Genomic DNA, 27,758 nt, shown 5'->3' on the forward strand with positions numbered 1-27,758 from the left:
AAAGGCGGCCCAAACGATGAATGTCACAAGGCCAGGAGCAAGTAACTTTGGTGCACAAGGTGCCAACAACAACAACATAAATAACATCAACAACAACAATACCAACAAGCAGCTGGGAATACTAAACAATGATACCTTCCTGTACAGAATCAATGAGCTCGAGGTAAGACACATGCGATCAATCAATGTCAATGTCAATCAATGTACTAATATTGGATGTCGAACATGATGTTAGGAGGAGAATGCAAGATTGAATAACAGGATAATTGAGTTGGAATCGATTAATGGCCGCTTGAAGGAGCAGTTGGAGTACTTCCAGACAAAGCTGTTGGAGAAGAGCCTCGAGGAGGACAGAGAACTTTCTGATTGTCTAGCGGATATCTATGAGAGTCTTACTGTCTCCCCGACACCACAGCAGCAGCAACAATTGCAGTTGTTGCAACAGCAGCAGCAGCAACATCATCATCACCAGCAGCAGCGTCCTGGTCAGTTCCATGGCAAGCCATCGGCGGCACCCCCTCCCAGCGCCATGAACAAGATCAATCTGAACAATGGCCACGGTGGCGGCCACAGCAATCCAGCGGCCAGCATATCACCACGTCCCGCGCCACCACCAGTCACTCAAAGAAAGCCTATACTCATCAGGAGCACGTCAGAGAGTCTCCTCCAGCAATCACCCGACACAGCAGAGAGTGGCGGTACGAACACAGCAGCTCAGCAGCAACATCAGCTACTACAACAGCAACAGCAGTTACTTCTACAGCAGCAGCAGCAACAGCAGCAGGCGCAGTTACTACAGCAACAACACGACGAAGAGAGGAGCAACTACTACAGCAACAACAATGGCAGCCAGCAGCAACAGCAGCAAAAGGTTAAGAACTGGTCGATCGCTGCGCCCAACCCAAAGGCACGCTCAGACACAGTGGCTGCCACGCCCAAGGAATCATTCATCCGACTGCCACCTCAGCAGTCGTCGCCACAGAACATGCCCGCCAACCGCATTGCACAGTCCAACTCCACATCATTCAATCAACTATCATCATCCACACCTGTATTTACAACCAACAACCAACACAACAACGGCAGCCACAGCAGTCCGATATCACTGTCGTCATCGATCAACAACACATCATCCTCGTCGTCGCTGTCGGGCTCGCCACCCAACGCCACCTCGTCGCTGCTCAAGGCCTTGCCGCCCGTGCCCGCCGAGCGCAAGACCGTCAAGATGTCGCCAGTCAACCCGGGCGGCTTGCCAAATGGCGGTAGCAATAACAATCCACTTACGAGATCGATGCCCACGACGGGCGCCAAGCCTTCCATCCCGCTGAGCAGCGGCCGTCCCTCAATGTCGTCTCTGCTGGGCGGCGAGGACGAGTTTGCCGAGGAGCCAGAGAACTTGGATGACCCCAACCTCGTGCTCACCAAGAGCGAGGACGGAACATACTTGGTCAAGGGAGGCACGCTCGACAAGCTAGTGCAACGTCTGAGCTACGACAAGTCGCACGACACTGACTTTGCCAGCGCCTTCCTGTTGACCTACCGCTCGTTCACAACGCCACTCGACCTACTGGACATGCTGATCCGATCGTACAATATCGAGGAGGACAGCCACCAGACACTGCCGCAGGCCATCTTTGAGAAGAAGTGTCGCATCGTGCGTCTGCGTGTGGCCAACGTCATCAAGAAGTGGCTGGACAAGCACTTCCACGACTTTAGCGAGGACGCTGCACTGGTTGCCAAGCTGGACCAGTTCATCAACAGCCAGATCATCGTCGACCTCGAGGGCATCGGCAAGAACCTCAAGAAGCTGCTGTACAACGAGCGCGCGGCGCCAATCCCCACGTTCACCGACGCGGCACCACCCGTCATTGCACCCAAGTCGCGCGACGCGCCCTTCCTCGAGCTCGACACGACCGAGGTGGCGCGCCAGCTCACTCTGATCGAGTCGGAGATGTACAGAAAGATCGAGTCGAAGGAGTGTCTCGGCCAGAGCTGGAACAAGCCCAACAAGGACGAGCTGGCGCCCAACATCGTGGCGTTCATTCGTCGCTTCAACGCCGTGTCCGTGTGGGTGGCCACAGAGATCGTGCGCACTGAGAAGCTCAAGGAGCGTGTTGGCGTCGTCAAGCGCTTCATCATCATCGCTCAGAAGTGTCGCGAGATGGGCAACTTCAACGGCTGCATGGAGATCCTCTCTGGTCTCCAGAACTCTGCCGTCTACCGTCTCAGCAAAACATGGGAGAAGATCGAGTCCAAGCCACTGATCAAGAATGTCTACGACGAGCTCATCGTCCTAATGGCTCAAAAGAACAACTTTAAGGACTACCGTGCTGCCCTACACTCTGTCCATCCACCATGCATACCATACCTTGTAAGTATCCTTCGTCTGGGCGTCAGCGATCACTCTCATTCCAACATACTCACTCAATCACTCAATCAATCGATCAATCAATGATAGGGAGTATACCTCACTGACTTGACGTTCATTGAGGATGGCACCAAGAATATGTTGAACAACAGGGACGACCTGATCAACTTTGAGAAGCGTCGTAAGATATCTGTGGTGATCCGTGAGATCAAGCAGTATCAGCAGACACCGTATCACTTCCGCGTCGAGGAGACTACGCAGCGATATGTTAAGAACATCCCAGGTCTGACGGAGAAGGCGCTCTACAAGTCCAGTCAGCTGTGTGAGCCCAAGGAGCAGCGCAGCTCCTCCGTCGAGTCGGTTGGTGGCGGTGGCAGCTCTGGCAGCTCCAACAGCAGCAGCAGTCTAAAGAAGGAGTTCTCCATATCGTCCATTATGAATGTATTAAAGCAATAAGAGAAGAAGTTAGTCCGTTCTGTCCCCTGTCCACTGTCCCCGGTGCTGTCCCTGTCCTTGGTACTTTGGGACACACTCGTAAGTTTCGTAGGTGGTCCATCAGGATGGACCTGGAAGAGTATCCAGCCTCATTCCATCCATCCATCGGCCACCAACATCCATCAATCCAAACACACCAGCTACATACCATCCAGCCATTATTTATTAAACACCTACATATATTTATCTGTTTATGACAATGACATTGGTATGATTGGTTGAATGATGAGTGAGTAGACCTAGTTAGTGAGTGTGCGGGGTGTCTGATCAGCCGACCGAGTGAACTTAGATTTACATTCTTCAGGCCAACGAGCCGACCACCAGCAAACAAGCCACATTTATTCACTTCACAAATCTAGCCCGGCCGATGATCGATCAAACAAAACACAACAACTAGACCCATTATTAATAAATAATTATTATTATTAGTGGCTTGGATACCACTGTGCCATTAGTCCATTTGTGTTAGTGTGGGTGTCCTCTCCAGATCTAGTCATTAGACACGAATGACCTTCGCTATCACTTTCACGATCATCTGCCCAGGCAGATCCCTTGTCTTGCAATTGTTTGCAGGGTTTATGTACCTTCAAATATCTCCAAGTATTATTCAAATGCTGCAAAAGTATACTTTTGATTGACTTTTTGATTCCAAGTGTGTTGTGTTTTGATCAAGGTGTGAGTAGCTTCAAGGTTGAGTGGTCGTTTTTGAAGCAGGAGATTGTTGAAGTGGTGTCTGAATGACAAGGTCCAAAGGTTCATTGGTCAATACATTGAATCATCACTTGTTTATTCAAAGTGCACTGTACATACATATACATATATACATATACATACTTCATACATAATTAGGAATGGACTTCTTTAGACTGTTTCAGAAGGATCCATCTCTGAATCAACGACCAAAGGATGAACTGAATGATCAGATTCGTTTCGTTGTATGTTTGATTGATTGAATGATTGAATGAATGAATGTATAAGACTGACTGAGCTCATCATAATATATACATAGGCATACCAGAACTCATGTACAGTACTGTTTGATACACTTCAGATCGATGCAGTAAAGACAAAACAGCAACAACAACAACAGCAGAGTAATAGTGGAAGTAAACAACAACAACAACAACAGCAACAACAACAACAGCAACAACAGGCTGCATTGTCAAAGTCATTGGGAAAGGTTGAGATGCTCAAGGAGATGATGTTTGGAACAGTGCCACTCAATATACAGGGCACCACATCAAAGATACACTATCTACCCGAGAGCCATCAGATGCTCTTGACCAAGTTGTTCACACTCAATCTCAGCAGGGACGAAGGGGCATCTTCATCAACCTCACCCTCACAGCTGACCGCCTCCACTACAGACGTCGCAGGCGAGCAGAACACCTCCGCCACAACTTCGCTCAAGAAGCTTCCTGCCACACATCAATCAACCACCGATCTGCCAACGCTCGAACATATCAGTAGCATTGGCAATGGTAATGGTAATGGCGGTTGCAATGGTATCAGTACGACTTCTACCACAGCAGCAGTGGCACAGACTGAGGAGAGTGATAGCAGTACGGGCAACAATAAGAGTGAGGGCGATCTCACTGGCGTCACTGGACAGAGCAAGCTGCCGCGCGGTGGCACGCTGGTGCCATCAAAGACAACGGACAACCTGCAGATACCACAGTTCTCTCAGTCGACTAGACATCGATCAAGTTCGACAATGGGACGCATGCGTCCACCCATGGCTGCCCCCAAGGTCAAGAAGATTACTTTGTCAATATGTGTCATCTTTGGACCTCGTGACAGTGCCATTGGCGCACCGGCAGTACCAGCTGGTTCCACGACCAGTGCTGGAGCCACACACTACGACAAGGACACAATATCTCGATTCCATCAGTTCATCATCACTCACTACATCCTGATCGACATGAGGATACAACCAATCATCAAGTTACTCAAGAATCAGATATACTCTCGTGTCACACAGATGGCTCATGCCTCAGTAAGTTCGAGTTGATGATTGATTGATCGATCACATGATCTAACACACACACAAACAGCTGTCTGGATATGGACTTAGCGAGATCAATCAGATATTCAAAGAGGTAGAAGGCTTTAGAGAATATATTAACAACCTGTACTATGCACCAAGACTTGAGGTAAGTTGGTTCGAGTGAGAGTTGCCGCCCAAGTCCTTCACATATACTCACACGATCACGATCCACATCCATCCATCCTTGACAGAAACCACTGTGGCTTGACACACTATGCTATCCAAGCACAAGAAGACAGACCTACGTAGTCCTCTTTGAGAACCTGCGAGAGTTACTACCATCACTAAACACAGCCAAGACCAAATAGTAAGTCTGATTGGACCTTGACACCATCTTACCCTCGCTCACTCACTCATTCAATCAATCAATCACTCGATCATGATCATGTAGCTTCTTATCCAACTTGATAACGGCAGTGTTGACATATAACATCACTTGGATGACGAATATCATTTCGTCACCAGAGTCAACATCATTCAGATGCTCAAACGAACGTTGTAACTCATTCATCAACTTTGAGAGTCAGTTCTTGAATCAACTGTCTGAACTCTATGGCTATGCAGGCTGTCTCAATCCAGGCTGCAAGAACAATAAGGCATCATACCGAATGACCAAGGCCATTATAGTATGTCCGCGTGAGGACGAGGCCAAGAAGCTGCTGCAGATCGTCAGCTACTTTTGGCGCTCTTTCGAGCTGATACTCAATCGTCAGAACATCGACTTTATTCCACAACTCTATCATCCAAGCGAGGATAACTCACGACCACCTCACTCACATGGTCAGGCGATACCAAATGGAACGCCTGGCAGTGGTGGCGAGCAGACGCTGTCCTCTTCCACATCGCCCAAGTTCGACTCACATCACAACAGCCATCATCACACATTCTCTACATCACCAACGACCGCCTCCATGCAGAATGGCAAGGCCAACACACTTATCCCTCCAAAGAACACATCATCAACTACTACCACCCATCAGAGCAAGTCAGCGACAACTGGCGGCAGCAACAACCCAACTACCAAGCAACAACAACAACAACAGCAAGGAGCAGCAGCCAACACGAACCTCTTTGAGTTTGGATCGATTGAACCAAGTCTGCCCGCACACTTCCAGAACCTATCTCGCTCATTGTTTGGAGCACATTCGAACAAGTACATCAGTGATATGGCAGTGATGTCAGTGCCCAAGTACGACTTCTTCCCCAAGCTCATCGATGATCTCAGACTTTGGAACGATCACAATCCATTCCCAACACGACCCAAAGAGACCATTGCAATCGTTGGTGATGTCTCCAAGTAGTATGTATATCACAATCAATCAATCACATCACATCGGATCACTGACTTGACATCATTCCATTCAGTTCATGTGATATAGTAGTTGTCAGTCGAGACAATATGATGAGTGATTCCAATCCAGTGGTGGTCAATGGTACAACGTACACTGATATTCAGATACTCAAGGGCAAGCATTCGGAATACGTCTCTGCCACTCTTACATCATTGGTCTACTTTTGGACAATTGGAATGCCTCCAGAGTCTGTAAGTTTGATTCTGATCAATCACACCATACTTTGATGTCACTAACAATCCAATCCAAACAAACGATTAGTGTATTGCATACTTGGAGGATAAGTTAGGAGAACTGTTCCTAAAGACATTGACATACCATGAGACACTCAGATACTATGTGACAATCAATCAACCAATTCCATCCAATATCAACCTGTTGCCAACTGGTGTCTCGCTGCCACCCTCTGCCACACCATTGGCAACACCCATTGCCTCTCCACATGCATCATTCCCCAACTACCAAGCACTGAAACAACAGTAAGTCCATGGACAACTAAGTCGCAAACAATCAGATAACTAACCACCTACATCTACATCATCAATCAATCAATAACAGAATAAGCGGAGATCAATTACTTTTTGAAAGTATCTACACCTATTTATGTGGATGTCAAAGAGCGGAGGTAGATAAAGCATAACGCGCGACTCACTTACACGATCGTCAATCGGTATTGTGGGCTCTACAAAGGTGATCAAAACTCTTTCCATTTTTGCAAATATCTTGGACCTTTTTTTGGGTCCACTTATCGCGGAGGGCTCGCGGGCCTAATGGGCGGGCGAGATCATTGAGGTCATCAATTTAAACGGAGTTTCAGGGATCGTCCTCAGATCTTTGCACACTTAATGGTGTTTGTACATGACATGTCTTCAACCATCACTTTGTTGACATCCGACGAGGACATGATGATGAATCATCATTAAACATCTTTCACTTTTATATATACATATACACAGATAATATAATGAAGAGTAACACAACAATATTACTTGTGTTATTTGTAGTAGGATGTATGGCGGTTGGATACGTCAATGGACAGTTGGTCGAATCAAGGATCAATGTGAATTACTTGAATGCAACAAGTTGTAATGTCAAGATTATGTTGTTGGTCAATCACACTGAAACAATAACAACACTTACTATCAATCGTAATAATGGTGCTGAAACTATTAATGTCGGTAGTAATAACTTTTTGTTGAATGGATTGCAACATATCAAATTCGTCGATCAAGTCCAAACATCACAATCACCAATCAATGCTGTTGGCACACTCGTCGACACACTTACAGTCGCCATCCCATGGTCCGCCTCCTATGACTGTCAACGTATGTGTATCAATGATCATAAAGCCTTGGATTGTTAGACTAACTCAATCGATCATTCACTGGAACTATTCCATCACTCCATCACTTAATAACACTCACTCACTCAATCACTCAAACAATAATGAAACAATCCTGGAATTCTTCCATTCACTCGATCACTCACTCAATCTATTTAATCAATCAATCGATCATTCACTGGAACAATTCCATCACTCAATCACTCAACCAATCACATATAAACAGAATTGCCACAAACACTATCAGTTAGCCAGTACACAGGACCCTTTGTTAGGAATAGAGTGGTACCTACTATATCACAAGAGATATCCACTTCTGATGTATTCCAGACAGTCGTGATGATCAATGATGTGTTTAGGAGCGCCAACAATGGAGATTACTATTGTTCCACCAATCTGTTTGCATGTGGAATCGCACCCCTTCGACCAGCCGGCCCCACCTCCTCCCTCTTCCAACTATTCGTCTATCCAAATCAACTGGGCAACAGTTATGACTACACCCAGCCCATCACAATCACCGTCACCAACAATGGCAGAGCAGCCAACGTTAACTTCCCACCACTAACCAACAATACCAGTAGCGCGACTCAGACCTGCTTACTATTCAACAACAACTTTGGTACAGGTGTTGTACCCACTCGATACAATCCAATCTACACGACAATGATCACATCACATCCCGGAGCCACCTACTTTCTCCAGCGCAACATCACCGGTGATCAATTTGGATTCTTCAAGGTCATCAAGCCAGTTCAAAACACTCAAGATGGTCTTATTCATACATTAGCACTTGCACAAGTTGATGAGAAGCAGGAGATAAGCCTCAAAGAGGCCCTCAGCTCTCAAACAGCGTCGGTCATGTCATATGACCAAGCAACTCGTAAGTGCATGCACTAGAGTCGACTCAAGTAGCATGATCCATAACTTACCAATCATTCAATCTTTCGATCAATCAGTCAATCCACCTCAACCAGTTGTCTCGACTTCGATGGGCGCCATTCTGACCTTGGACATTAGGTATAATATTATAATCACATTACCAAGCTATAGACAATGTACCTTTTCACCATTGAGCACTTATGGAATGGACACCAACTTCACCTATCCATTTGGTGTATCTCATGTTTCCAGTGGCGGCATAACCAAACTATCCTTCTCATTCTACGCCAGTAGATATATCCCCGACTCTGCGCCACCCAAACAACTCGACTGCTACTTTGGCAGTCCAAGTATACCATTCGTATCAGGTTCCACATTTAATCTTCGTAAGTACTATCATTCATTCAATCAATGATCACAATTATTCACTCATTCAATGACTAGCCGACACTACTCCACCATCAATTCAAACATTGGAATTGGTACCTGTTGGAGGAAATAAGTACTTGTTGCGATCCACTTTGGGCGATAATGAATCTGGATTCGTCAGGATGTTGTTGTTCTTCTCATCTGGTGAACTGTATAGTCTGGATCACACTGATCGTTATCAAGGTAGTTCACAACTGGGAAAGTATGAGAAGTTAGTTACACTGAACTGTCCATCTGGTGAGCAACCCAAGTACTCTGCCTTCATCTTTGACAAGAAACAAGCAGCCATCATGGATTTCGGATATAATGCTGGATCATTCGGACATCCATATGGGTTCACAACCTCTCAATGTATGTACATATTCCATCACTCACTTGGATGGATGACTAACCAACCAACTCACTCACCTACCCTAGTTGTGATTGGAGCTGAAGATCTGTCAGTGTTCTACTTTGATAATTATTTAATGAATGTTAGTTCAACTCACATGGTCAACACATTGTATCTCAACTCAACAAAGATTATACCATCATGGATAGTGACTTTGGTTTATGGTTCAATTGCAGAGAATCAATATTATGAAGCTGCAGCAACATATGATGTTAAGAGATCACTCTTTGTCATACAGTTCATGGTACCTGGCAAGACAATGACAAGACAAATGCAATACTACATCAGAGTACAATTGCCAGGTGACAACTTCTACCTCCCCTCAACCAATACCCAAGGTTTATTCGCCGCTAACCTAATCTCCAGTGACCTCATCATGAAGAAGTTCCCAACAACCTCTGTCATCAGCATCATCTCAACATGTAAGTACCATTCAATGAATCATTCATTGTGTTGGCGGCCACTCACTAACTCAGGCAAATCAAGATGGTGATGAGATGCCACCAATGATCACATCTTGTGTTGCCCACCCATCTAGGTCGGTCGCCGTAGTTACTGGATCAACGAGCATTGGTTGGAACATTACGATTGAGGACTCACCAAATGGATTCTCACGTGGAGTGATCAATGTTGTCAGTGACATTGATGGTCTTGAGAGAAGATTCGAGATCACACCAGCCAACAGGACAAGTGGCGACTTGTTCAAGGGCACCTACCAGATCCTGTTTGCAGTCGACTCCAACTTTGGCAATCAAACCTTCACATTCCTCGATATTGAACTGTTTGACACTTCGATGAATCGTGCACAATACCTCACATACTCGAGTGATCAAAGACTTGTCTCACCACTCTCATACCTCATGGAAGCGGACAAGATACTCGAGTTCAATATCCAGCTGACCACATCATCAACGGACATCACACCACCAACTGTGGTGACAATGGAGACACTCACACCGACTGTGGACGTTGGATCACATATGCGCCAGGTCCAAGTCAGATTCATGGTACGCGATACAGGAAGTGGAGTCAGCATGCGTCACATGCCCGCCATCTACATCACTGGATACTTGTTCGAGACATTCAAGTTAGATACAACATTCATCTCTCAATCGGGTACCGACTACTCATTCATGGCAACAGGCCAACTACCATATGGCTTTGCTGTCAGCACCATTGGCCCGAACGGTAACTCATCAACATTGGCATTTGTATCAATATATGGTCTTGTGGACAACAGCCAGAACTTGATTGGATACAGTACAGTTGATTTGGACGTTGGTATTCCCGATGTGAACAAGACCATTGCCATCAAGTACACTCACAACATACCAATAATTGAGGATTACTCGATTGATAATGGAGTGATCACAATATTTGGAAAGAACTTTGGTGATGACATTGCTTTGAGTGACTTAACCAAAGGAATGAGCTTCACAAAGACATTTGGATCAGTTGTGATTGCAGCGTTCAACATTACCGAGGTCGATACCACCAAGGTCAACATCACACTCCAACTCAGCACCAATCAATACTCTTCCAATATTGTTGTCATCCAATACCGTGTTCCACCCACAACACCCATAGTCATACCAACAGTCAGCTGTCCAGGCAACCCACCATGTTCCAACCATGGACTATGCTCGTCCACCTTTGGATGTCAATGTACTGGTTCATGGTATGGCCAAGATTGTTCATCAGGTATGTATTCCACACTTTTGCTCAAATCAATCAATCATTCACTCACTCACTTGCTCACTCCATCAATCAATCATTCCCAACAGAGTCGATACCTTCCACCCCAGTCATCAATGATGATACTCCAACAATTGTTTACGCGTATAATATCTCTGGTGAGACTATTATTGGTGACATTGAGATTGTTCGAGTGAGGATACTCAATACAGATGGTGCAGAGTTGGCATCATATCCATTGTCACAATGGAGTGTAACAAATCTATCCGCTCAATCACGTGACTACACCACCAGGTATGGACCAAGTGATAATATTGGAATGATCAAGGTCAATGTCAAATGGTTCACTGAAGACGAGGATGTCAAGTTCGCCGGCGACATTCTCCCAATCAAGAGGAACACCATCAAGTACACCATCACACTGTCCAACTACACATTCCCAAGTCAGTTGGATTCGATGCAAGTTGTGATGAGGGCTGCCATCAACACGACAGACTCCAACTCGTGCTCTGTCCAGCAATATGGCTATGTCAATGGATCACAAGACAACTTGTTCTGGATGCGAGTCAAGGTGCAGAGTTACAGTCTGTATGGTCACTTCATCCAGAAGGCATTGGTCGATGGACGAGTCAGCACTGTGACCAATGTACTCGTCTCTGATCAATCACAATCAGTGAATGACACACAGTCATCACAGACAATGATTGGATTCAATGTTCGCAGCTTTGAACAACAGGCCATTCTCGATCCAGACTTCCATTTATTGATGGATATCGATAATGCTGAATCGAATGATGGTGCTGTGTGTAATCACAGATCATCATCAAAGAAGTTATCAACACTGGCCATCGTTGGAATTGCTGTACTATGTGTTGTAGTTGTTGTTGCCATTATTGTATCTGTTCTAATATGGATATATAGAGAGAGAAAGGTTATATTTATATTTAAACTTATGCGATTGGGAAGGAAGTCAAACGTCAATCAAAAATAAATCATTAAAACATTGGTTGATTGATTGATTGATGGAATGGAAACATCACGTCATCATTTGTCTCCAATCACCAGACTTTTGAAAACCAAGTTGACAGGCCCCACCAAACTCAGAAAAAATGATCAAGTATTGGTCGAATACCAACTTCTTTTGGGGGTGACACATGTCTGATGGCCTCAAACGACATGTCGGGTTCACCTCGCAAAATATTCTCATTCATGATCAATGACTCTTTAGAGATATATAAATATAATTGAATAATATATATATATATAAATGAAGATATCATTACAAATATTTTTACTCTTAATAATATCACTTTCTTGTAATCTAATTGGACTTTCAAATAGTGAGTTGGTTGGATACAAGGTCTCAGTCAATTTAGTATCATCAACATGTAGGGCAAGGATTCTATTATTAGTCAATCATACACAACCTATCGTAACAGTCACTGTTTATGGAAATGGAAGTTCAACATCATATAATCCAACAAACAGTTTCTATATGAACGGTCTTCAATATGTTAACATAGTTACTAATGTTAATCCACAAGTTGGATTGATATCTCAGGATGGTCAGCTCATTGACTCACTTAATCAGCCTCTCCCATGGAGCGCATCATACCTATGTCAAAGTATGTTATTCTTATTATTTGGTTTGATTTGAATCAATCAATTACCACCAAATACTAACAATAATCATTCATTCTATTTGATTGAATAGAGCATCGAGATCTTTCAGTTAGAATGTATTCAGGTCCATTCGTGAGGAATAGAGTCATTCCCAACTTTTTATATTATAAGACGTCAGACACCTTTATGTCGGTTATACAGATCAATGACCCTATGTCTGATGACACCTTATATGAATGCCATGCTGATCTGTTTATGTGCACTTTGTCCCCTATTGGAGGGGTAGGCCCAACTGAGAGCATCTTCGCCATTCATATCTACCCATATGTACCCGATACTGGAGGTGACCTTACACAGCCAATCAATATTACCATAACCAACAATAATAGAAGTGCCAGCATCATATTCCCTCCTCTCTTTCAACAAACTACCAGCCCTTCAGATATGATTAATATCTTCAACAATAAGCTTGGAACAGGAATTGTACAGTCCTTTGTCAACCCATTCTTCTCCGCAACGATCAACTCCTCTGCCTCCTACTTTCTCCAAAGTAATTCAACGACATTTAATTTTTTGGCCACAGGTCTAGTTATTTTCAAACCAGTTCAGAACTTGCCATCAACTGGGTCCTCATCTCCAAGGACTCTGTCAATTGTACTGGATCGCTCAAATTGGTCTGATGAAATAAGCCTATTTGAGGCTACCACCAACCCAACAAAATACATAATATCATACACCTTCCCCTCAAGTAAGTCATTCCTCCTCCTCTTGTTATTAATAATCACTAACTTAATCAATCAATCAATACATCTTTCCTTTTGATCTTTTAAACCTCTAGGCTATAATCCATACTATACCACTGCTCTCTCAACAATTGAATCCAATACCACAATTGGAATTCAAAGCCATATTACGTTCAACTTACCAAGCTACAGACATTGTACTCTAGGAATTGCTCAATATAGAGGAAACAACTTCTCCTATCCCTTTGGAGTAACGAATGTAGCTAGAGGAGGTAACACCACAATGTCCATTTCATTCTTCTCCAACAATCTTCAAGAAATCTCTGGTCCTCAAATCAATTGTTACTTTAGAACTGTTGGTATTGGTCCTAACACCCCTCAAACAACCCGTAAGTAGATCAATTCATTAGTTGATAATCAAACATATTAATCAAAAGACTATTTTCCAGGTCCCTATCCTTCTATATCATTCCAAATCAGTCCAGTAGGAGGAAATAAGTACCTTTTGAGCACTTCTGTTTCCTCTTTATCTGGATTCTATCATATGGTGATATACTTCTCATCTGGTGACTTTTACATCGTGGACCACTTGGATCTCATTGGAGGTGATACATACAATGGACAATATCAGAAGCTACTGTTCCTTTATTCTTCATCAGGGGAGATACCAAAGTATTCACTCCAGATAATTGATAACTTTCTAAATGTTTATTCATATTATTTAGGAGATGAATCTATGAACTCTGGCACTCCAGTTGGATTCCAAACAGCTCAATGTAAGTAATACTCTCCAGAAGGTAGACTAAATATTAATATTCAAACTAACAATATACACTTTATTCATCAATAGATGTAATTGGCGCTGAAGATCTAAGTGTGTTCTACTTTAACAAATACTCAATGGATGTGAGCTCATCATCAATGACCAATTCTTTGTACCTCAACTCCTCCAAGATCCTGCCGACCTGGAGAGTGACACTTGTGTATGGTTCAAGAGATGAGAATCAATTCTATGAGGCAGAGGGAAAATATGAAGAGGACATGTCACTATTTGTTATCCCATTCACTGTTCCAGCAAGGACTATGACACGACAAATGCAGTACTATCTCAGATTGCGACCACCTGGCTCCAACTACTTCTCCAACGACAAGAGATATGGTGATTATTTTGGTGTCAGAGTTATTCATGGTGATCTAATATCGATGGTATATCCAAATACATCTGTCATTAACATCATTTCAATAAGTATGTTCAATCAAATCAAAATCAATCAAATCAAAATATGCAAGATTACTAATATACAACTAATCTCTACCCTTTGAATTCAACCAAGATGGTGATGAGATGCCACCAATGATTACATCATGCACTGCCTATCCATCAAGGTTTGTCAATTTGGCAGCTGATGGAAAAATGACAATTGGATGGAACATCACGATTGAGGACTCACTAAATGGATTCTCACGTGGAGTGATCAATGTTGTCAGTGACATTGATGGACTTGAGAGAAGATTCGAGATCACACCAGCCAACAGGACAAGTGGCGACATGTTCAAGGGCATCTACCAGATCCTGTTTACTGTCGATTCCAACTTTGGCAATCAGACCTTCACATTCCTCGACATTGAACTGTTTGACTCATCAATGAACCGTGCGCAATATATCACACACTCGAATGATCGGACTACCCTGTCACCTCTCTCATACCTCATGCAAGCGGACAAGATACTTGAGTTCAACATCCAGTTGACAACATCATCACAAGACCTCACACCACCATCTTTGGTGTCAATGGAGGTACTCACACCGACCGTGGACGTTGGATCACATATGCGCCAGGTCCAGATTAGATTGACTATTAGTGAGACTGGAACTGGATACAGTATTCGTCACACTCCTGCAGTTTATCTCACTGGATACTTGTTCGAGACCTTCAAGTTAGATACAACATTCATGGGAATGAGTGATGTTGGCGGCGCTTACTCTTTCATGGCAACTGGTCAACTACCTTTTGGATTTGCCTCCAACACCTTCACCAATGTGAGTTCATCTGTGGCTTTGGTATCTGTTTATGGCCTTGTGGACAACAGTCAGAACTTGATTGGATACAGTACAAATGATCTACCAACATCTCTACTCGATTTGAACAAGACCATTGCTATCAAGTACACTCACAACATACCAATAATTGATGATTACTCAATTGAGAATGGAATGATCACAATATTTGGAAAGAACTTTGGTGATGACATTGCATTGAATGATCTCACCCAAGGAATTAGAATAACCAAGACATATGGAGCAATTGTGATTGCTGCCTTCAACTTCAAAGTTCTTGACCCAAAGACAACCAACATCTCGATCCAACTCAGCTCCAATCAATACTCCTCCAACATTGTTGTTATTCAACTCCGGCAACCAACACAACCCATAGTCACACCAACAGTCATCTGTCCAGGCAACCCACCATGCTTCAACAATGGAGATTGCTCTTCCACCTTTGGATGTCAATGTTATGGCACGTGGTACGGCCAAGATTGCTCGTCAGGTAAGTAACTTATCACTTAGCATCCATTACCCTCTAACCAATCAATCATACTCAACAGAGTCGATACCTACAACTCCAACTATCATTGACCACTCTCCAACGACTGTGTACACCTATAACATCTCTGATGAGACTGTTGTTGGTGACATTGAGATTGTTCGAGTGAGGATACTCAATCAAGATGGTGCGGAGTTGGCTTCATATCCATTGTCACAATGGAATGTAACAAATCTATCCGCTCAATCACGTGACTACACCACCAAGTTTGGACCAAGTGATAATATTGGAATGATCAAGGTCAATGTCATATGGTTCACTGAAGACGAGGATGTCAAGTTCGCCGGTGACATTCTCCCAATCAAGAGGAACACCATCAAGTACACCATCACATTGTCAGACTACAGGTTCCCAAGTCAGTTGGATTCGATGCAAGTTGTGATGAGAGCGGCCATTAACACGACAGACTCCAACTCATGTTCAGTCCAACAACAAGGTTATGTCAATGGATCACAAGACAACTTGTTCTGGATGCGAGTCAAGGTGCAGAGCTACAGTCTGTATGGTCACTTCATCCAGAAGGCATTGGTCGATGGACGAGTCAGCACTGTGACCAACGTGCTTGTCTCTGATCAATCACAATCAGTGAATGACACACAGTCATCACAGACAATGATTGGATTCAATGTTCGCAGCTTTGAACAACAGGCCATTCTTGATCCAGACTTCCATCTATTGGTCGATATCGATAATGCTGAATCGAATGACGGTTCCATTTGCAATCACAAATCATCATCTTCGTCGTCGAAGAGGTTGTCTACATTGGCCATGATTGGAATTATTGTTGTGTGTGTTGTTGTGGTTGTTGCCATCATCACTGCCGCACTAATCTTGATCAGGAAAGAGAGAAGGGATCTCAAGATATTCAACCTCATCAAATTGAGAAGGAGGTCATTAGTTAAATAAATAAATAAATAATAACATGATTAATTGATTAATTGATTGAATGATTGACCAAGGTTACCCAAGTAGGTCATCATCATCAATGTTATGACAGATGATATTTGGATGAAGTGTTGGCCAACATAATACTTGAGTGATCGTCCATGAAGAACCCAACATATAGTTTGGATAATGATCAGTGATATTTCCAAGAGATGCATTACAATTCATATTCCAAGATCCAGAGGCATCTGTAATAGCCAATGTATCCAAACAATGATGTAACTTGAGATAGTTCACTAGATGAACTTCCATACAAGGTCTATCATCACAGTAATTCAGGTCCAAATGTAGTGTAGTTAGCAATGTCAATGATCTGAGCGCGACAAAAAACTCTAAACAATGTTCCAACAAGTACAACGATGAATGTGTTTATGTCTATGCCACGACCAACAAGTTTGAGTGATGTGATTGAGTTGAATGACTCTGAGAGTAGACATTGGAACAGGCCATGTCCCCGAGGTATATAATCTTGTCTCGAGTCATAACTATATTGTCATTCCATATTGAAAGATGCTTAAGACATCGTTTAATTGATAAATGATGCAATAGAAGTTGATTCTCGAGTCCCATCTCCTCCAACTCCTGTTATGTACTCATCCATTACACCTGGTTCAATCGTGTCTTGCTCCTCCAACTCCTTCCAATGATCATTGTCATAGTGATCAAAGTCCATTGACAGCCTTGCCATATCCTCCACCATGAGGTGTGAGGGATACATCTGCTAATCAAACAACGACATCGGCCGTCTCCACAGAGATACATGTTAACCATTGAAGATTGGTCAACATTCTTGAGAGACGCCTAATGTATATCATAGATAGAACTTCATCTCCATCTCTATACAAGTCAAAGTGTCCACAATGTCTGGTGAACTTCAGTTTGGTAAGTGATACAGGTATGGCACTATATGTTGATATTGTTGTTATAGTGTTGTTGTTGATGTTGATGTTGTCCAGGGCATCAATGTTTTGTATGGCAATGACCAGGTCCTTCTCTGATATAATCAATCCATGAGTATTAATATATGATGATGCTATTGAGTGAAACAACCAATTGACTCGTGCCAACTTGCACAACATTGGCCGTGATTCATCATTAAAGATCCATTATCTCAATAATACAATACATCCAATAATGTTCTAATTATTCTTACATTGGAATTCATTCATTCAATCACTCTACTGAGTAGCCAACAACATGCGAATGAATAGTAGGAAGAACAAGTATTAGAAGATGATAATTCACCAAATGAAAGGTAGTTGGCATATTCCATTGAACTTACTTATATATGTTTGATTGTATTACTAATTTATGTTAGAGAAGACTGATAATGATGTTGCCAAGAGTGTTGCAAAGATACAAAGTCTTGGGGGAAACACGAACATCACAAACAAGTTGTTCAAGAAAACGACCAAACACCAGTCCATTCAATCAATATCCAACAACATCACCAAACACTACTACATGTAAATAAAGAGATAATAGTTATTATATATATATATATATATAGGATAGGATAGGATAGTTAACAATAACCATGGCGATTAGAATGCAACACAAAGTGTTTGTGTTGACAATGCTCATTGCCTACGTGTTGACAATCTTGATCAGTGCCAACAAATACATTCAAAAGCATCCATGTAAAGATCAGACAAGTCTTTTGATTGAAAGGTATGTTACCCTTCATTCCTTCATTCATTCATTCATTCATTCAATCAATCATTTAATCAATCATACTAACCAACAACTAATTGATAGCAAACCAGAAAACAATGTAGTTGTATTGATATGGGAGACAGAGAATCATTGGACTGGATGGGGAAGGAATGGTTATATCAATTGGGCAGGATATACAGACTCCAATACATTGCGTTGTAGAGAGACGTGTGTATTCACCTCTGATCAGAGTCTGTATCAATCGTCTGATGTCGTCCTATTCGAACCACAACCTCATGGTAAGCGTGGCTTAGAGTATCCACCGAGAAAGATCTGTGGCCAAAAGTACATGATGTTCTCCTACGAGACATCAAAGTACTTTGAGATACAAGCCGATCCCAAATACCTGTCAAAGTATGTAGTTTGAATGATGACTTGTTGGACGCGACGACCATGAAACTAACCAACTGCGCCACACTTGTAGGATGGATTGGAAAATGACATTTGATGCAAAGGCAGAAGTACAGATTAGTCTTACATGTAGTTGGGGACAGGAGAATGGTATTGAGTCGTATAGGAGACGTATACCACCTTTGAAGGAGAAGAAGAAGTTTGCTGTGTTTGTTGCATCCAATTGTAAACGTGGAGGCGCTGACAAGAGAACGGCATACGTCAAGGAGCTGATGAAGTATATACAAGTGGACTCTTATGGCAAATGTTTGATGAACCAGCCTGCCGACGCACTCAATCGCAACACAGACCGTGATCGCTTCACCGCCAAGATGGAGCTATTCAAACAATACAAGTTCGTCCTGGCCTTTGAGAACAGTAATGAAACAGACTATGTTACGTAAGTCATTCAGTCAGTCCGAGGGCCATCCATGATCAATCAATCAATCACTCACACTCAATCAAACAAACAATGTAGGGAGAAGCTACCACATGCATACCTTGGACTATCATTACCAGTGTATATGGGCGCACCAAATGTAGAGGATTGGACAACTGGTGACAACTCAATCATTAGGACTGATCAGTTTGCATCACCAAAGGCATTGGGACAATACTTGGTCAAGGTGTCAAAGAACGAGACATTATACAACAGTTACTTCAAATGGAAGAATGCACCACTCAAAGAGAGCTTCCATCGACATTACAACAACTGTGTATTCTTGGCCGAATGCAACGTCTGTGATCGAGTCAGACAGGAACGTCTACATGCACAACAACAACATAGATTACAATTAGAGTTGTCCAATCGAACTGGAACAACAACAAGTGTTGCTAACAACAATAGTAATATTATAAGTATTGGTGGAAATGGAAACATGGATTCATCACCATCATTGATTGATGGATATATTATTGAAGATGAATTCTTCACCATTCATGATTATTTAGTTATAATAGTATTGATCACAACGGTAATATACCTAAGTATCACTACATTATATCCATTATACATATCACGAAGAACAAGGTTACACCAATAAATAATACATGTTGTACACAACATTGATTCCAGTTGAACTGGAAGTGATCATGTCTCATCCACAACACTGTGTGAATGAAAAACGTTACTTTAGAAGTTGGACTTGAAGGAATTAATTAAAAACAAATTAAAATTTGGATTGGATGTGGTGGGTGAGCGAGAGACACTCACACACAGACTCTGACTGACTCTCTCGCTTGCAGCTCAGCGGATACATGGTTAGCCATTGATAGTCAATAGTTACACAACACAGGTCTACAGCCCATCACGTATCATCAAGATAGAAAATGGTTCAACGTCTTACATACAGAAGAAGACTCTCATACCGCACTGAGTCCAACAAGGTTAGAGTGTATGTACATCGAATCTCTGAATGAACGATTGAACGATTGATTGAATGAATGGATAGAGTAACTAACCTTTGTAATCCAACCATATAGTGTCAAGACTCCAGGTATGATCACAGATGCGACAGATATTGGATACACCAATAGGATATAGGATATAGGTTATGCAGGATCTCTTACTTACACATCGTCATTGTCATTATATTATAGGTGGAAAGTTGGTCTACCAATACGTTGGAAAGAAGGGACAGATCCCACGTTGCAACGAATGTGGAACTGAGATCAACGGAGTAAATATCGCGATATGATGATTGAAACAGGTACAACAGCAACTAGCAGATGACTTACACATTACATTGAACAACAACAGATTAAGGCCATGAGACCACTCGAGTTGAAGAACGCCCCAAAGTGCCAGAGAACCGTCGCCAGAGCCTACGGTGGTGCTAAGTGCCACACCTGCGTTCGCACCAGGTATGTCTCTCTATCAATGATACTGCGCTCTTCACTTTACTAACATACTTGTCAATCAAACAATAATAGAATCATCCGTGCTTTCTTGATTGAGGAGCAGAAGACTGCCAAGCTCGTCTACAAGAAGCAACAGAAGGACAAGAAGGCATCCAAGTAAATGAATGTAGGATAATAAATCATTTCGATGGGCTAGATCAAACCAACCAACCAACCAACCAACCAATCAATCACATGACTACTACTGGACCTTGAACTTGAACTTGGCACAGCATGATAGAGATGATTATAATGATGACTCTTGATCATCCAACTCCAGATGATTTGTTAAAAGGTATAATAGCATTAACTTAAGTTTATTATTATCTTCTTCTGCCACCAGCATCTGAATCGCGACCACCTTTCTTGACTTGTGACAGGAACTCATCCATGCCGAATGGATCGGATGTGGCACCGCTGCCACCTCCATCCTTCTTCTTCTCCTGGTCAAACTTGACTGGTCCACTTCTCTCCCTGTTGTGATCGACACCGCTAAACTCCTTGTTGGGTTTGAACCTGCTGGTGGACAGCACATCCTCGATAGAGTTGTTGGTTTCGTCCTGCTTGATGCGTGGTCTGTAGATTGAGCTGGAAACGCTGTCGCCAAACAATGGCTTGGAGTAGACGCTGTAGGTCTCGTCGTCGCCACCGTTGAATCCAGACGACATGCCCTCGGATTGATTGAACAGTCGCTGATCGAATATTGAGTCCTCGCTACGCACGGCCTGCACCTGACCCAGAGCAATCTTCTCACTGATGTCACGGTCAGAGTCACGGTTGAACTTGGACTTCTTGCCCGAGGCTTCCAGCCTGTACTCTCTCTCCCTCTCTCTCTTTTTCTCGGCTCTAATGCGATCTCTATCCTTTCTTCCCTCATCCTCGCTGTCGCTACTGTCGCTGTCGCTGCTATCGCTACTGCTGCTTCTGCTTCTTCTACGGTTGCGCTCATTGCTTCTGCTTCTACTCCTTGTACGACGGGATGTTGTTGTGGTCTCGCGTCTTGAAGAGGTTGGTGGTGTACGGCCGCCATTCTCGTCATCAGAGGCCTCACGTTCAGTTGGCCTGCTGTGAATCTTGTTGATAACACTGGTTCGCTCATTCATTGCATCCTCGGCCATCTTGCGCAGCATCTCTTGCTTCTTCTCCTTCTCCTTTTGAGCGAGCTTCAACTCAAGCTCTGCACGCGCAGTCACCTCTTCACGAGCGTTATTCTCGGCAATGTACAGCGCCTGTGAGAAGTGAGCAAACTTGTCGTTGATCTCTGCCTTTTGCAGGTTGCGTCCGTCGGCTGCCAGTCTCTTGTCGAGTTCAATCGCGAAACCATTGGGATTCTTCCAGTTGGAGATGCAAGGTGGCACCTTCCACTCTTGCTGATCCTGTACGGTGGTCTTTCTGGGTGGTGAGTGCATGATGGTGGCGGGAGGCGAGGGCGGGCGCTTCACGTCCTTCTTGATCTTGAACTTTGGTGGCTCCATTGGGTCCTTGGCCACCTCGACCATACGTATTATACGTGAGCTTGCGTTTGAGTTGTGGCCACCGCCTTGTTGCGATGGAGTGTACTTGACGTACGCGACCGGTGCCTGCTTCTCGACGTATGATGTCGGCTGCGCGGCGGCGATCTTTACATTAACAATCTTCTCCAGTGCAGCCTTTGTCTTGTTTGTCGTCTCCACTGTGTCCTCGTCTGTTGGTCGCTCCATCTCGCTTTGACCAAACTCCTTTGGTATCAAGTCAGTGTATTGCGAATACAATATCTTGTTCTTATCAATGCCCAGCACATCCTCATACTTGACACGTCCACTACTATCTACACCCAGTTGTATAATCTCTTTACTTGTTGATGTTGGTTTGTTGTTGTTGGCGGCGCCAGCAGCACCCTTTGTACTCGATCCCTTCTTCCTTCCCATGTCGAGAGGGAATTGAGAGGTGTGTATCTCTGGGTATGCACCACCGTCGCCATAATCATCTACTGAAGTTGGTTTCCAACCTTTTCTCTGTCCATACGATGGTATACTAGCTCTTTTCGCTTCATTTGCCTTTATCTGTTGTTGTTGTTGTAGTTTCTCTTTTTGTTGTTGTTGTTGATTCGTTGTTGTGAACAAAGGATGTTCATCATTTGAATAATGTTGTCTTGGTACAGGCAATACACTTGACAATGATGACATTATTTAGTTATTAATGTGTGTGTGTGTATATATTAGTGTACAAATATATATATAAATATGTGTATGTTAGATAATTGAATGTAAGAATGAATGAGATTAGTTCGCGCGACAAAGTGTTTGTCAAACATTGAACACATGACTTGGTTTGTTTGACAAAATTGAGTCAAAAGGGGAGATGAGTTCATTCATTCAATCTCAATCAAGTTTGTCATTCGATCGCGATCTGAAGCCAACAACAACCGCGACAACAACATACTCCTGCGACAGCAACAACAACAACATCTTAGTATAACAACCAACATACATATACATACATACATACATATACACAAACATAATAATGGTAAGAATCAATCATTCAATCAATCAACTCTACATCATTGAATGACTGACACACTTGGCGACGTATTAGGCAAAGGAAGACGCTACACAACAACTCTATAAGGAGGCTTTCAATCTGTTTGATAGGGATAAGGATGGAAAGATTAGTACACAGGACTTGGGTACAGTGATGAGATCAGTTGGTTCAAATCCTACTCAGGCAGAGCTGCAGGATATGATCAAGGAGGTGGACGATGGCAATGGATTGGTGGACTTTCAACACTTTGCCATGTTGATGCAACGCAAGACTCAATACTCTGATGCCGATGCCGACATCAAACAAGCATTCAAAGTGTTTGACAAGAAGGGCAATGGATACGCAAGTGTCGCTGATCTCAAGCATACCTTGGTATCAATCGGTGAGAAGTTAACAAAGGAGGAGGTATGTATAGTGCGATTGATTGAATGATTGATTGAATGAGTAAGTGGACTGACGTTTGATACCTAATGTATGTTATATAGTTTGACAATGTATTGAAGGATGCCAAGATCGTCGATGGTCAGATCCATGTCGACGAGTTTATCAGGATAATCAAGTCAAGCAAGGCATTCATGTCCTAGTGTTGCCAACATTGATTGCATCACAGGTTGTACAATACAGTCAGTCAATACAGACAGGAACAATAATAAATACTCTTGACTAGTCAGCGAACATATTGGAGTGAATGGAGCGTTTATGGTATGATTGAGGTTGATTGATTAGATGTGAATGCACATTATTGATTCTGGGCCATGAACTCCTTCATAAAGGCCAACAGTACTTCGACACCTCTGACTGTGATGGCATTGTACAGGGAGACTCTTACGCCACCTACTGATCTGTGACCCTTTACATCTGTGATACCATGCTTCTCTGCAGCCTTAAAGAACTTCTCCTCCATGGCTTCATCGCCATCCTTAATCCTAATGCATGCATTCATTCTAGATCTATATTTCTTGTCAATGTAACAACTATGGATGATTGATTGATTGGCTGGATGTTAGTATTGGCTCATCCATGGATAATGATGAATATGGACACATACGTGTAGAATCCATTTGAGTTGTCTACAAAGTCGTATAACATATGAGACTTGGTCTGGCTCAGTCTGGACATCTCATCAAGTCCACCATTCTTCAACAGCCACTTGAGTACCAATCCCATAATATAGATGTTGAATGTTGGTGGAGTGTTATCCAGTGAGTTCTGTTGGCTCTTCTTCTGTTTGAGTTGCCAATCATGACCAAGTGATCAAGTAATTGAGTGAGGGATGGAGGCATTGTTAGGAATCATTCCATCAATCAATCAATCAATCAATCATATTCTGCTGGACATACCAAGAAGTTGAAGACGTTGGGAGTGTCTGGCTTTGACTTTTGGAGAAGGTCCTTGCGAATGATGACAATGGTGATACCGGCAATGCCAGCGTTCTTTTGTGCTCCGGCGTAGATGAGACCGAATTTGGAGACGTCAACGGGACGCGAGAGGAAGTTGGACGACATGTCGCAGAGAATGGGGATACTCGCTGGCACATTGTCATAGACCTGTTGCGAGGGCATTTCAACGCCATGCACAGTCTCATTGTCACAATAATAGAAATATGATGCGTTGTCTGATCTCTTCCAGTCCGATGGCTCGGCCACTGTTCTGAACTTTGTCGACTCCATATCAGCCACGGCATTGACCTTTGTATACATCTTGGCTTCATTGTACGCAGACTTTGACCATGCACCAGTGACCAAGTAATCAATCGTATCATTATTGCCATTGCACAGATTGATAGGTATGCCTGCAAACAATGAAGTAGCGCCACCCTGTAAGAACAATATATCATAGTTCTCTGGTATGTTGCTGGATTGTCATGATAAGACATGAGTGTGAGCATGATGTGATGTGTATCCGATCCACAAGAACTACACACACTTACAGTAGCAGTCTAAGGTTGGACTTGGCATCCTCGTGTACCTTTGAATACTCCTTGCCTCTGTGTGATAGCTCCATTATACTCTTGCCACTGCCTTGGAAGTTGAGCAACTCTTGTTGAGCCTCCAACAACACCTCCTCTGGCAAACAACCTGGTCCAGCACCAAAGTTAAGTACTCTACCATGAGTCAATCCATTATTATAATCAACTGTATTATTCGTCGAAGTCATTATATATCTCTAACTATCTATCTATCTGTACTTTATGAGTATCAAGAATGTTGTGAGTGTTGTGTTTGTCGTGTAGGTATGTTATGTGTATGTTCATTGACACATCTGCAACAAGCATAAAACGACATAATTTAAATTATGTTCCTCGTTTCGGAATTCCCAAAGCGGCAAAGATGTTCAGAGCACTCTCAGTCTATCATTCACAACAATGATTACCATGATGTCAATCATGTACATGTAATTATTTATTTATTTATTGCTTCAAATAAGTAAGATCTTTGACTAGTCATACATTATTTATGCATATTGAACATCATCATTATCATCATTATCACAGTCAGCCTGACAATTGACCGCGGTCCATCTTCAGACCTTACCCCAGGTCAATGTTGATGATGGACTGGTGTGAAGTCACTAACACAAGAATGGCTGACTCACACTCCTCGCGATTGGGGACTGCTCTTTGTTCAGAGGGGAAGCACCAACACTTTTCTCTTTTTCTGAAGAGTGCCGGTCAATTGTGTGTGTAGGCGTGGTCACTCCTGCTCCAAAATCAAGCATCATCACCATGATACTTTCTCCAAAGTGAGAGAGAGTAAGAGTGATTGATTGTTCTTTGTTGTGACAATAATTATCAATAATAACAATACTTTATAGTTGATACGATCAGGAATTATTTAACCATTATCAATCTAACAATCTAATTATTTATTATTTGTAATAACAAAAATATAATATCACTTTCTAAAATGTCCAAATTAAGAGCATTCTTCTCATTCAACAACTCATGGAAGTTGAACTTTGAGGGCAAGGAGATGACCATCGAGGTCACATGTCAGAAGAAGGTCTTGGTCAATGGCCAAGAAGTCACCTTCATCATCAACAAGAATTTCCTTCGTCTAGAGTAAGTGTTTGATCAAATGATACACTCACTCCTTTAATCAAACAATCAATCATAATAATATTAACATTTACCAATTTAAATTAATTATTATAAGGTTCGTTTATGAGGACCATGTATTCTATATTAGCCCAGGCAAGGCTTTGCCATTTTTGGGATTCAACTCACAATTATATATGGATCAGGTCAATGTGTTGAATGGAAAGCCATACACTATTACACCATTCAAACAAAGATTGGCCGTTGTGATCATTGCCTACTTGCTCGGTGCCATTATCTCATTCTGGGCACTCATCCCTATTTTTGTCTACTTGCTCGGTCTATTCCTCTTCTTTAGAAGACGTACATACACCGTTCACTCACTGCCCGCTCAACTCGTCAATGGTGGATCCGTTGAGGAGGGAGCTTCTACCGACGCCGCCGCTCCACTCGTCTCCAACTACACCGTATACAACCCAATCATGACCGACTATATCCTGCCATTGTGTGACAAGGTCAAGGGTCTGGCCAAGAAGAATGAGCAGCCACAGCAAGTCCAATACACCTACTCCACCAGCTCATACAACATGCCCGCTCAACAGCAGACTATGCAACCAATGCAGTCCATGCCACAGATGCAACAACAGCCAATGATGCAGCAAATGCCAGTCCAGCAGCAACAGATGCAGCAGCAGCAGCCAATGCAACAGATGCCAGTCCAGCAGCAGCAGCAGCAGCAGCAGCCAATGCAGCACATGCCACCAATGCAACAACTCCAACAGCCAACCCAGACACCAATGCAAACTGCCATGAACCAGTCCGGTCAGCCAAACTCTCCACAGATGCAACCAACCATCCAGCCAATCCAGACCATGTACCCAAGCTACCCACCAATCTACCAGCCAGCTCCATACCAATCATACATTCCCATGATGATCCCTCAGCAGAACCAACAAGTTCAGCAGCAACAGCAGCAGCAGCCACAGAAGTAGACATCCAATTGCCGGCTTCGTTTTTTTCTTTAACCTCTTGTAACTATTATTAAAATATCGTATTGATGATTATATCATCGATTATCACTACCAATCAATGTTTGAAAGGGTATCATTCCTCCTTAACTGTCACAAGTTTATTTGAATTTGAATTTTAAAATTAAACCGCTACTTTTTTTTGAAGTGTGGGGGTTTGCACTTGGAGATGAAGTTGACAAATGAATGAATACTTGCATTAATGAATGATAAAGAGATAAAGAGATAAAGAGATAAAGAGATAATATAA

General features: G+C 42.9%; 10 protein-coding genes across 10 annotated transcripts; 8 read left to right on the forward strand and 2 right to left on the reverse strand.

The window, feature by feature from the left end:
- Positions 1-16: 16 nt before the first annotated feature.
- Positions 17-2,824, forward strand: SAMD00019534_065170 (hypothetical protein; the record flags this gene model as incomplete). Its single annotated transcript, XM_012898337.1, has 3 exons — positions 17-163; positions 236-2,371; positions 2,459-2,824. 3 exons carry the CDS (start codon positions 17-19, stop codon positions 2,822-2,824), a joined length of 2,649 nt encoding a protein of 882 aa, XP_012753791.1.
- Positions 2,825-3,714: 890 nt separating this feature from the next.
- SAMD00019534_065180 (hypothetical protein) lies at positions 3,715-6,902 on the forward strand (the record flags this gene model as incomplete). The annotated part of the gene is made up of 8 exons (XM_012898338.1): positions 3,715-3,798; positions 3,873-4,859; positions 4,918-5,016; positions 5,102-5,217; positions 5,302-6,210; positions 6,276-6,453; positions 6,524-6,741; positions 6,821-6,902. 8 exons carry the CDS (start codon positions 3,715-3,717, stop codon positions 6,900-6,902), a joined length of 2,673 nt encoding a protein of 890 aa, XP_012753792.1.
- A 1,041-nt stretch (positions 6,903-7,943) lies between these two features.
- SAMD00019534_065190 (hypothetical protein) lies at positions 7,944-11,989 on the forward strand (the record flags this gene model as incomplete). Its single annotated transcript, XM_012898339.1, has 6 exons — positions 7,944-8,484; positions 8,561-8,869; positions 8,928-9,263; positions 9,330-9,725; positions 9,790-11,004; positions 11,088-11,989. The coding sequence occupies 6 exons, from the start codon at positions 7,944-7,946 to the stop codon at positions 11,987-11,989; spliced, it is 3,699 nt and encodes a 1,232-aa protein (XP_012753793.1).
- Positions 11,990-14,100: 2,111 nt separating this feature from the next.
- Positions 14,101-16,876, forward strand: SAMD00019534_065200 (hypothetical protein; the record flags this gene model as incomplete). Its single annotated transcript, XM_012898340.1, has 4 exons — positions 14,101-14,140; positions 14,215-14,610; positions 14,699-15,913; positions 15,972-16,876. The coding sequence occupies 4 exons, from the start codon at positions 14,101-14,103 to the stop codon at positions 16,874-16,876; spliced, it is 2,556 nt and encodes an 851-aa protein (XP_012753794.1).
- A 1,588-nt stretch (positions 16,877-18,464) lies between these two features.
- Positions 18,465-19,879, forward strand: SAMD00019534_065210 (hypothetical protein; the record flags this gene model as incomplete). The annotated part of the gene is made up of 5 exons (XM_012898341.1): positions 18,465-18,586; positions 18,674-18,985; positions 19,056-19,421; positions 19,500-19,758; positions 19,820-19,879. 5 exons carry the CDS (start codon positions 18,465-18,467, stop codon positions 19,877-19,879), a joined length of 1,119 nt encoding a protein of 372 aa, XP_012753795.1.
- Positions 19,880-20,350: 471 nt separating this feature from the next.
- On the forward strand, positions 20,351-21,041 carry SAMD00019534_065220 (hypothetical protein; the record flags this gene model as incomplete). The annotated part of the gene is made up of 5 exons (XM_012898342.1): positions 20,351-20,415; positions 20,504-20,517; positions 20,621-20,700; positions 20,781-20,884; positions 20,954-21,041. The coding sequence occupies 5 exons, from the start codon at positions 20,351-20,353 to the stop codon at positions 21,039-21,041; spliced, it is 351 nt and encodes a 116-aa protein (XP_012753796.1).
- Positions 21,042-21,243: 202 nt separating this feature from the next.
- On the reverse strand, positions 21,244-23,085 carry SAMD00019534_065230 (hypothetical protein; the record flags this gene model as incomplete). Its single annotated transcript, XM_012898343.1, has 1 exon — positions 21,244-23,085. The coding sequence occupies one exon, from the start codon at positions 23,083-23,085 to the stop codon at positions 21,244-21,246; it is 1,842 nt and encodes a 613-aa protein (XP_012753797.1).
- A 340-nt stretch (positions 23,086-23,425) lies between these two features.
- SAMD00019534_065240 (hypothetical protein) lies at positions 23,426-24,024 on the forward strand (the record flags this gene model as incomplete). The annotated part of the gene is made up of 3 exons (XM_012898344.1): positions 23,426-23,428; positions 23,498-23,848; positions 23,929-24,024. Coding segments are annotated over 3 exons (450 nt in total), but the record flags the coding sequence as incomplete, so codon positions are not given.
- A 158-nt stretch (positions 24,025-24,182) lies between these two features.
- Positions 24,183-25,606, reverse strand: SAMD00019534_065250 (hypothetical protein; the record flags this gene model as incomplete). Its single annotated transcript, XM_012898345.1, has 4 exons — positions 24,183-24,417; positions 24,492-24,667; positions 24,784-25,297; positions 25,374-25,606. Coding segments are annotated over 4 exons (1,158 nt in total), but the record flags the coding sequence as incomplete, so codon positions are not given.
- A 743-nt stretch (positions 25,607-26,349) lies between these two features.
- Positions 26,350-27,472, forward strand: SAMD00019534_065260 (hypothetical protein; the record flags this gene model as incomplete). Its single annotated transcript, XM_012898346.1, has 2 exons — positions 26,350-26,504; positions 26,599-27,472. The coding sequence occupies 2 exons, from the start codon at positions 26,350-26,352 to the stop codon at positions 27,470-27,472; spliced, it is 1,029 nt and encodes a 342-aa protein (XP_012753800.1).
- Positions 27,473-27,758: the final 286 nt, after the last annotated feature.

Source organism: Acytostelium subglobosum, assembly GCF_000787575.1.
Source record: "Acytostelium subglobosum LB1 DNA, scaffold: scaffold12, whole genome shotgun sequence".
Classification (NCBI taxonomy): Eukaryota; Evosea; class Eumycetozoa; order Acytosteliales; family Acytosteliaceae; genus Acytostelium; species Acytostelium subglobosum.